Source organism: Sycon ciliatum, chromosome 6, assembly GCF_964019385.1.
Source record: "Sycon ciliatum chromosome 6, ocSycCili1.1, whole genome shotgun sequence".
Taxonomy (NCBI): domain Eukaryota; kingdom Metazoa; phylum Porifera; class Calcarea; order Leucosolenida; family Sycettidae; genus Sycon; species Sycon ciliatum.
The window spans coordinates 13,354,431-13,364,233 of NC_088648.1; the positions used below are offsets into that span (position 1 = coordinate 13,354,431).

The 9,803-nt window shown below is 48.0% G+C and overlaps 3 protein-coding genes across 4 annotated transcripts in view; 2 read left to right on the forward strand and 1 right to left on the reverse strand.

The window, feature by feature from the left end:
• LOC135819411 (uncharacterized) overlaps positions 1 to 1,365 on the forward strand; it is a 33,677-nt gene extending 32,312 nt beyond the window's left edge. For both annotated transcript variants that reach the window (XM_065332619.1, XM_065332620.1), the window contains one exon: positions 1,019 to 1,365. In XM_065332619.1, coding sequence (XP_065188691.1) covers positions 1,019 to 1,108 — 90 coding nt within the window. In that variant the 3' untranslated portion in view covers positions 1,109 to 1,365. The remainder of the gene's footprint in view (positions 1 to 1,018) is intronic.
• LOC135819413 (membrane progestin receptor gamma-like) lies at positions 53 to 6,215 on the reverse strand. Its single transcript, XM_065332622.1, has 2 exons — positions 4,468 to 6,215; positions 53 to 698 (listed from the first exon to the last, which is right to left on the reverse strand). The coding sequence occupies exon 1, from the start codon at positions 5,555 to 5,557 to the stop codon at positions 4,484 to 4,486; it is 1,074 nt and encodes a 357-aa protein (XP_065188694.1). The 5' UTR covers positions 5,558 to 6,215; the 3' UTR covers positions 53 to 698; positions 4,468 to 4,483.
• Positions 6,216 to 6,632: 417 nt separating this feature from the next.
• On the forward strand, positions 6,633 to 9,021 carry LOC135819412 (membrane progestin receptor gamma-like). Its single transcript, XM_065332621.1, has one exon. It carries the CDS (start codon positions 7,085 to 7,087, stop codon positions 8,264 to 8,266), a length of 1,182 nt encoding a protein of 393 aa, XP_065188693.1. The 5' UTR covers positions 6,633 to 7,084; the 3' UTR covers positions 8,267 to 9,021.
• Positions 9,022 to 9,803: the final 782 nt, after the last annotated feature.

Below are 9,803 nucleotides of genomic sequence, written 5' to 3' on the forward strand. Positions count from 1 at the left end.
TCCTTCCCCCCCCCCCTCCCATAAATTCACGTACAAGTACAGTTGAATGGGTGTGTTTATCCGGTGTTCAGTTACCGGCATGCTGGTTGTCCCACTTTGCGCTGAGAGCTCAGTACATTGTATGCTTACAGTCATACTTCAAGTAAATGTTTACAGCGGCCACCATGAATGTCAGCTTTATGTGACCTCGCGTATGAGTCAGTCTTTAATAAGACTCTTTATAGATGAGGACGACAACTGTCTCTGGATACTGCTAGTAAAGCGGGATTCACAGGAGCATTTTGGCGATGCACGATGCGATGGCCGCGAAACTGGGATATCCCCAAATCGCATCCATCTCGCAGCTGCAACTAGGCCATCGCAGAAGTTAAAGCTTGGCTCAACTTTTGCGATGCGACGATGCGGCATATGATTTCGACCTTTTCTGCAGCAAATTTATACAAAGTTTCAAGAGTTGCTTGTATATTTGTACAAGTTGTACCAAGCCACGCACATACCATGGTGACATGCTCAACCTGCATTGAACGTCGCGCCAAATCAGCAAGGCGTCGTCGTATCGCTGACTTCTTCTGTGAATGGTATTTCGCGAGTTCGCATCGCACGCCTCCGTCGCAGATCGCTTCGCATCGCAAGAAAGCTTCTGTGAACCCGCTTGATAGAGCATCAGAGTACAGGTGAAATCACGCTCTGCTGTTCGTCTAATGCATGAACACAAGATGGATACGCAGCTTCAGTTATCCAGAATATCCATCTACCCAACAGCGTCCGATCCCGAGGATGCCGGATACGTCTGACGTCAACTGTAGATTACTTGGTGGCGGGGGGCGTGGGGTGGTGAGAGAGATGAGTACCGCCCTTGCTTTGTGAGCTCTTTACCTCACCGCCAAGGGTTTGCAGTTCACACTATCTTTGCTGCATAATACCTACAATTACTTGAGAGGAGAGAGCCATTTGAGAGAAACACTTTTAATCTCACAATAACAACATGCGTACTGGTTTTCTCTTGTTCCTTTCACAGGAGACTCCAGTGAAGGGCAATGATGGCACGACCTACGCTAGCGCGTGCCATCTCAAGAGGGCACAGTGCATGGCATGCAGCAACCTTTAACAAGTGAAGAATTTGTATTTCACTGCCGATCCTTTCTCATGCATTTGCCGATCTTTTTTTTTTTTTTTTTTTTTTGTCTCCCAACGTTCCCCGGCCCTGCAATGATTCAGAACCTCCTTCTTTCCCCTTCATCCCCATTTGAAGAGTATGTACTTTTGCACAGTATTCATAAAAGTCTATGATATTCTTATGCAGATTGAGATTAGTGATTTCCTATGTGAAGAGTTTACTTGCAAATGGGAATTACTTACTAGTACAGTCCTTATCTGGGAAGCTGAAGACTTTGGTTCAGTGACATCACCATAGGTCAAGGAGCACATTCACGAAGAGCTCATTCCAAACCCAATCAGAATCACTTCAAACTTTGCAGTACGAATAAGGATTTTTTTTAGACGCCGCACACGTAAATGGAGTCAGTCCTTTCGGGCCATTATCCGAAAAGTGGAGAAATGGATGTGTGTCGTTTTTGGGGCTCTAGTGAATGTGGAGCAGAATGCCAATGGTCCGAATATAGAATCATCCGGACAATCAGGAATCCAAAACACCTGATGCCTGGAGTTTGAGGAAAGGACAGTTAGACTGGATACCCTGTAAAGTTGTCTTTTTCCCGCCCATATGCGAAATTCAGCAGCAGCATAGCACTGGTGCAAAGGTTGCAGCACTCCAGTGGACCAGCCACGCCTGGAGCTGAACATACAATCGTTTCCTAAGGCCATGCCTGAAAATGTTTGCTTGTAAATGATTCTGTCCAATGACTACTAAAAAAATTCCAAACCTGTCACAGATAGGTCCATCGAGTTTTATCACCAGTGTAAACGGCTGAAACTCGTTCGCACAATGCTACTAGCTAGGGGCATGTTCGATTGGTAAGGATCGGGATCGGGATCCAGATCTCAGATCCGTTCAGAGTCAACTGAAAACTTTATTTTGGACCTTGACAGTTGCCAAGTGGACGAAGTAATAAAATGGCGCTCACAAGTCACCCAAAAAGGGTGAAAGTCGTACTCGTGGGGCGTGTCGTACAAAAAGTCAACAAGCTCTATCTTGATCCACGTGTGCGTACCACAATGTGTACAAAAATGATTTTTACCCGCTATATACGCACAAAGGTCACATTTGGATCTGTTGGATCCGGTCAACCCTGCTCCCCGAGGTGGGTTGACCGAGGATCCGGATCTGGATTCAACCAATCGAAAGGGTGCGAATCTGGTGGATCCGGATCCCGATCCTACCAATCCAACATGCCCTAGCTTGCCATTCACACCGAGTGAAGCAAGCATGCAAGCGCTCTCCTCAGCAATCGCCATAGCAACGCCCACTCACATGAAGCACGGCAGCTGCTCGCTAGCACACCGATGCCAATCTGCTGCCCTAGTACTGGTAATCGTCATGTCATGTGACATTATAACAATCACACGCTCCAGCGTGTATGTGTATCCTATGGATACCATCAGGAGTCCATAATCCCCCAGAGTCTGTCCCTGCGGGAATTTGCGGAAAAAATCCTCGAAAACGTGCGCAAGAAATTGCGGCAGAAAACAACAAAAAATGCGGCGAAAAGTGCGGAACTTGCCAGGAACTCGCGGAATTATTGGCAGAAAATTGCGGATTTGGGCCAAATCACGAAATTTGTTGTATCCTTAGAATCGCTATTTGCGTACTGTGGAAATAACCTACGAGCAGGATCATGGAAAGCACTGTATACTGCGTGAAAAGTGCAGAAAATGTCAAAAGAAGTGCAGAAAACAACAAAAAACGCGGGAAATCGCGGATTTTTCAGAAAATCGCGGGTTTGGGCCAAAATCGCGAAATTTGTTGCGTCCGCGGAATCGCGATTTCCTGGAGGGACAGCAGAGTGCGCAACTTCACTGATCAGATCTGGGACGTCGAAATCCGTGTTGCACGTCACAGTGTGACGTCATGCGTAGGGGAAGTGTGTTCGGGTCTCGGAACGTCGACGGAATGACGCAAGTCCAACCCAAAAAATGACGTACATCACGGATTACGCCGTCCCACAACCCCCATCCCAGTTGCGCACTCTGGGGGTTATGGATTCTTGATACCATACACACATAGGTGCATTGATACCTACATGATCCTGAGAGTAGTAGCAACAGCAACAGCAACAGCAGCCGCTAACAAGCACGTGAACGTTTCGACTCAAGATTGTATTGTTGTGTGTACATGTCTCCATAAATAATAATATTATGATTCAGCTCTGAGATATCCAGAGCATTCAGGGCATGAAGTGTGTAAAAGACCTTAGGCCTAGTATGCACACCAGAATGGACTGGTAGAAAAAGACTCACCACTGTAAGTCTGAAGTGCTGATCATGCGTGTACGTGTTTCAGCCGGGCCTGGCCAGCAGGCTATCTCACAGATAGCACGCCTGCATCCGAAATCTCGTCCGGCATGTGAGCAAGCAAAGTGAAAAACGCATTGTGCGTTAGCATGGCAGCAGGTCTGGCCCGGACAACCACGGTGCCGGCTCAAAGTACCTCAGCGCCCACGCGGCCGAGCCAGCACATCTGCAATATATCCGTGCAATGAGTGTTCCTTTGTCTGTGACTCAACGTACGTGCCCGAGATGTCAGATGCATGCTGCCAGACCACCCGCCTGTCAGTGAGGTTGTTGACCAGCCCGGGATGGAGTGATTAGACACAACACACACACACACACACACACACACACACACACACACACACACACACACACACACACACACACACACACACACACACTGTACTTGTACTTGTTGCTCACTGCCAAAACTGGTCACGTGAGTCCCCCCGGGAGAGGGGAGAGAGACTCAAAAGGAATCTTGGAAAGATGACTCAATTGGTTATTGAACCGCCCAACGGCCGACACCCCTGAAATCCCCAAAACGCTGGGTGGACTTGAAAATGATCCCACTTATGGGCTCACCACACCTCAGTAAGTGGGTGAGGACAAGGTGCAGAAAAAGGATTGACGGTATCAGGGTATCCGTCCCGGGATCCAACTGCAGTTACCCCTGCCCCCAGTGAAGGTAATACTTGCTACTAGTGTGAGTGGCTAAATCAGAGTGGATCTGATAAAAGCTTCACTAGCACCATTGATTACACAAGAGTTAATCTAGCCAGAAGCAGTCCATGGTTAACAGGTATGTATACTTCAAATAGACAGTATATGAACCCTGGAACCAACAAAGGTGGCAGGTACAACATTACACCTTCAAGCGGCCGAGCCTGTTGGCAACAGACCCAACACAATCAGGCATAAGTGTACCTACCAACCGAACTAGCTGGCACACACACACATACACACACACACACACACACACACACACACACACACTGCAACTCTGAGTTCACATACCCGGTTACGGCCACGGTTAGCGTATTTTCTTGGCTGAAGCAGTCTTGAATGTTGTTCTGTCCTGGTCACCACGGTCAACAGTCTTCAACTTGCCATACGCAATCCAGTAACCTAGCAGTCCAGCAGATACCGTGTATACCGCCATGACGCAAGCCATATTGGCAAGGCTAGGTCGCGATGGGAGCTCCCTCCACCTAGGCATGTCCAGCTGCAGGGCCAGCCCTTGATAGTAGGCACCGACGACTGTACCGATATGCATCAGAGAGTGGCTGTGTAACACGTAGAAACAGTCTGGTGCCAATCTCTCCGGCAGGTGCGTGGCTAGGCATAGTCCACCCAGGGCACTACAAGCCAAATGCAGGCAGTGATACAGGTCAGACGGCTGTGTCTCGCCCGACAAGTAGCGGCTCAGCAGCGGCAGAGCGTTGACGGAGAACGATGCCGTGAACGCCGCCACAACAATCACCTTGATGTGTTCGGCAGGCCTGAACACAAAGTTCATACAGCACTGCATAGTGAAGACAGACAGATGACTGGCCAGGGCTATGCTAAAGAATGCTCTCATGGAGAAAGTGGCAAAATTCCCAGTGCCTGGATCCATAGGTCTAGTATATGCGTAAAGCGCCAATGCCGAGGCCGTTGTCGAGAAGTTGATGCCGAAGTAGTCGAGGATGAACATAGCGCGACAGTGCCATCGGGAAACACAGCCGAAGATATGCGCAAGACAGCTGCACGTCACACACACCCACACACCAAACATCTGCAGCAGCAGAGGTACGTACTGCTCTCGGATTAGATGGACGTGCTGCCCGCTTTCACCGCCGCAAGCCTCTCGTAGCGATTCGCACAGCAGACCAATGTACACCAGAGACGAAACGCCGTGGCTCCAGATGTTCGCTGCCTCGTTGCTGAGCGTGAAGCAGCTCAGAATGCTCTCGGAGACGGTGTTTGCGTGTCTGTATCCTTTACGTATGAAGGGAATGCGATCGCATTGGTCTACAGATAGATCAGAGCCATGGCTGGGCAGCTGGGCCTGTGTAGCTCCAGCCACAAATCTGATCCAGTTAGTTGCAGTCTCCAGAATGCCCATGATCACTACTCACTGTGTAGTCTTGTAAGCAAATCGCTCACATGAACACTAACACGTTCTTCTAAACGAGGCCTAGCAGTCAGTACTACGGTGGCCTCACACAGACATAATTGTGCACCTGGTCACCACATCAGCTCACAAGCTCACAGGCTAAAGCCGCTTGACATTAGCGGATGTCCAAGCAGCAGATCAGAGACGGTCCACTCTCCGAGCATCAGTCCGTCGATTACCTCCGCCTGTCACCATACCATGACGTCCGACTCAGAGAGAGAGAGAGAGCGCGCGCGCGCTGAGCGTTCGTACACAGCTACCAAACGACTGGGTGCTGTTTTGTGCTGGCGGATAACATGGGGCACTAGTAGTTGTAGCTAGTGCCACTATAATACAACCATGACATGCTACTAAATCATCACACACATGTCACGATTGTTCTCCCACGGCTACCAAACCGAAATACAGCGAAACAAAGACTACGGTGACGTGTCGTGTCCTCTCCACTTGAAAGCACTTGAAAAGGGGTAAAACAAATTTAGCCCATTACTCCATCCATCTGCAACATTGTTCTGATGGTCGATACAATTTTATTGTGATGGAGATCTACGCGAGAGTTACTACACAGCAGTAGATCATACTGGAACTACACTCCAGACGTAGATCTACTGCACTGATGAGTGATGCACTGGTACATGCCTCCACACTACAAAAAGACTAAAATACAATACAAAGTAACGAAGCACAAGTACTGAAGTAGATCTACACACTACTACTAGTACTAGTACTAGTACTAGCCTCAACTCTTTGCCAAGTCTTGTCTTTGGACTACTGTAGTACTGAGTGAGTGTTATGTAGACTACACTGCAAACTCACACGAGTCGCACTACTCACAATGTTACACTGAGCCTGTCAGCTTTGCAACAGGTATCCCGGGAGTACAATCATGTACTGTACTACTTCTTGCTCTGCACAGACTAGCTTGTACTTGTAGCTAGCAGTAAACGTACCGGTATGGTATGTCTTATGATAAGAGTAATGTCTGTTCATTTTTGCAGCACAGACTCTGCACCCTGCTGGCCTGGCCAGTATGCCCAACACATGTAAAATTGTTGCTGCTGCTGCATACGCCCAGCACTGAGGCTGTCGTTACAAATAAAACAGTCTCGTACTTCATGGTTTCTGACTCTGAGTAGATCCGGTACAGCTGTACCGAGTGCGTGTCCAAGACTCGATACGACGATAGATCGCACGGCAGGTGGAAAGTCTCGCCTACGAGTACGAGCGCTTTTCGCACAAGTGTAGAAACTGATTTGAAGTCAGGGCGTCGAAGATGGTGAAGAAGATCGTGTAGTCAGGACGTCGACGGTCCGAAAAAACCTCAGCTGGCCAGCGTAGAGTCTACCCGCCACAGTGTCACCTTGTCACCGTGTAGACATGATAGACTTCTGTCAGTTCTAATGTCCTGCTGAACAGACAGTTCGGTTTGTTTCGTTTTTGGTTCACCTGTGCGTTATTGTACTTACAAGGGGCGAGATGAGGAATGTTGCAGCGCACAAGCTCTCGCACTGCGCAAACCAGAGGCGAGCTGCTCGCTATGTTGTGGAGAAAGCTTCCTCCATTCACCAGCGGTGCCTTGGACTGCTATCTGGACTGGCGCACTGGGCCAATTGGGTGAAGTTACCGGAGCATGGGGACGCGAGTACTGTTGATCCCTACTTCCATGTGCCGTTCATCACGCTGGGCTATCGACACGTATCTTGCGTTTCTGAGTGCATTCTGAGCAGCTTGACGCTGTCCAACGAGGTGGTGAATATCTGGAGCCATGCGTTTCTGGCGCTGTATGCAATGTCGAATATCTACAGATTTCTTTGCGAGATTACTACCAGTACGGACTATAGTGACTCAACTGGGTCCATACGTCATGGTGACAATGTGGTACAAGTAGTGGGGGGATTGCAAGCCTACTTACCCCTGCTAGTCCATCAGGTTGGGTCGATGACCTCGGCCGCAGCCAGTGCTATTGCTCACCTGCTACACAGCCAGTCGGAGTGGCATCACCAGATGTGGTTCTTGGTGGATTACGCCGCCATTGGGTTCTACAATCTCGGCCTGGCCATCGCGCAGTACTCGCTGAGCCGACCGCTGAGTTCCGGCACCCTGGCGAACGTCATCTGGTCGGCTGACACGTACATCGTGATGGCCATGTGCTGCCATCTCGGCGTGTTTGTTCTGCAATGCAGCATGCAGTTTCTCTTCCATTCCTCGCCGTTCCGCCCCATACTGTTGGTATCCAGCTACGGTGCAGCATCCATCCTCAATTTCCTACCGTTCCTCAACCGTGTGGTGGCCGGGGAGAGCTATGCATCCGATGCCTTGCACTGGGCGGAAATAATATCGATTTCAGTTGGCGCAGTGATCATGGCTGCACAGCTCCCAGAGCGAATGTGGCCCGATCATTTCTACCATTTGAACAGCCACTCAATCATGCACATCACCGCCGCTATCAGTTACTACTGCCAGACGCAGGCCTTTCACATGGACCTTGCTCGCTGGGAGATGTTTCCCGAGTCGCTCAGACCACGCACAGATCTTCTTGTCGGAGTACTGCTTATTTACCTGCTTAGTAGCAGTAGCATCCTGTACTATGTTCTTGCAAGGTATGGCTCCTCTGAATCCAAGGCACAGCCTTACACTCATGCTGACAATAAAGCCTGACGCGTCGGCTGCATCATATCACAACACCTTGTAACATCCCTACCACTAGTCTCAGGCATGTTGACTGACAATACCTTTTTGAAGAATTGTTAATGCCAATACAGTCGGCGTGGAGACAATGGATCACAATACCTGTATAAAGGAGAAGAACAAAATGTTGCGGGTTATGACTAACTCTCCACCAACGTAACCAGGTTATGTACAGTCAGGCAAAGCGACAAAATGGCACAACACTGACAAGGAGTACTGAGATGTCTGGTTACGTTGGTGCACAGTTAGTCATAACCCGTAACATTAATTTTTGTTCTTCTCCTTTTTACCATAATTACTATAATAATTGAATTGGCTCACCAACCGATGATAAAAATAAAGTGTTAACACACCATAGCTTAGTGGTGGAGCATCGCTGGCCATACGCAAGGGTCCTGGTTCGAGTCTTGGTGGTGGTAGTACATCTTTTCTTCAGCCTTTTTCCCGTTCTCAACTCCCTTCAACAGTTATGAATCTGTAAAAAATGGAGTGGAGAAAATAATTATAATTATAATTTTACAAACACATACGATCACACCAGTTGAGACATGCACTTCACGCTGACCCATCATCACCTGACTTGAGATCTTGCAAGTTTTTTTTGAGACATTTGTTTTTTAGGCTATTACCTGGCGTGCGATATTGTGGGTAGGTTCTGTTTTTGTTTCTGAATATGTGACATTATCTTCAATGTTAGTCTCAATTATTAGCACTAGTTATGATGTTCCTGGTATATTGCCACGTTATTATTACATTTTTTTTAGTTTTTTTTATTCGTTATTATTGCAACCTTTTTCTGTAGTTATAATTATTGTTGTTTTGTTCACAGGAGTCACATATCCCTGAAGATGCCCTCTTGGGCGAAAATTTGGAAAGGAATTTGAAGTTTGGTTTGGAGAGTTTTGGAGAGATTTTAATTTTTTTTTTGTAGCCAAGGACTTTGTGCGGCCGTGGGCGGTAAAACATTTAAAAATCATTATAATTTTAGCTATCAATAAGATGTGCTGTACTATTATTCCAACAAGCGCATTCCAACGAAGTTTAATAGTCTAATAATTATACAACAGGCCCGGTGCATGGATTATGTGCCAGGCTTAACAGCACGCACCCACCTTACATCAACCATGTCACAGGCTATATCAACGGGTGACACAACTGCGTGACAGAACCGTTGAATGTGGCGCTACCAGCGAAACCCGGATTAGGGGCAGCAGTACAGACCACTGCAATAAGTACAAACCTGTGACGGCGGTCAAACGTCAAAGAGAGATGATGAGACAGAGATAGAGACCAGGTTCGGCCACCACCAAAGCGACCAAGAAGAACCAAATCCAATTACGGGAACCCTGTTGTATTAAATTTTACCAGAGGCACTGACCACTGACCAGTCAAGCTACTTTAGTGTTGAAAGGAGACCGAGGACTGAGAGAAAGGAACCAATAGGCGGTAGCCCTTGGCTGATAATCCTCGAACAGTTGGCAGATTCTGCTCGAAAAGCAGTGAAATT

Excerpts from the sequence above, each read along its gene's own strand:
- LOC135819413 (XM_065332622.1), bottom strand. The coding sequence starts at position 5,557 with ATGGGCATTCTGGAGACTGCAACTAACTGGATCAGATTTGTGGCTGGA.
- LOC135819412 (XM_065332621.1), top strand. The coding sequence starts at position 7,085 with ATGAGGAATGTTGCAGCGCACAAGCTCTCGCACTGCGCAAACCAGAGG.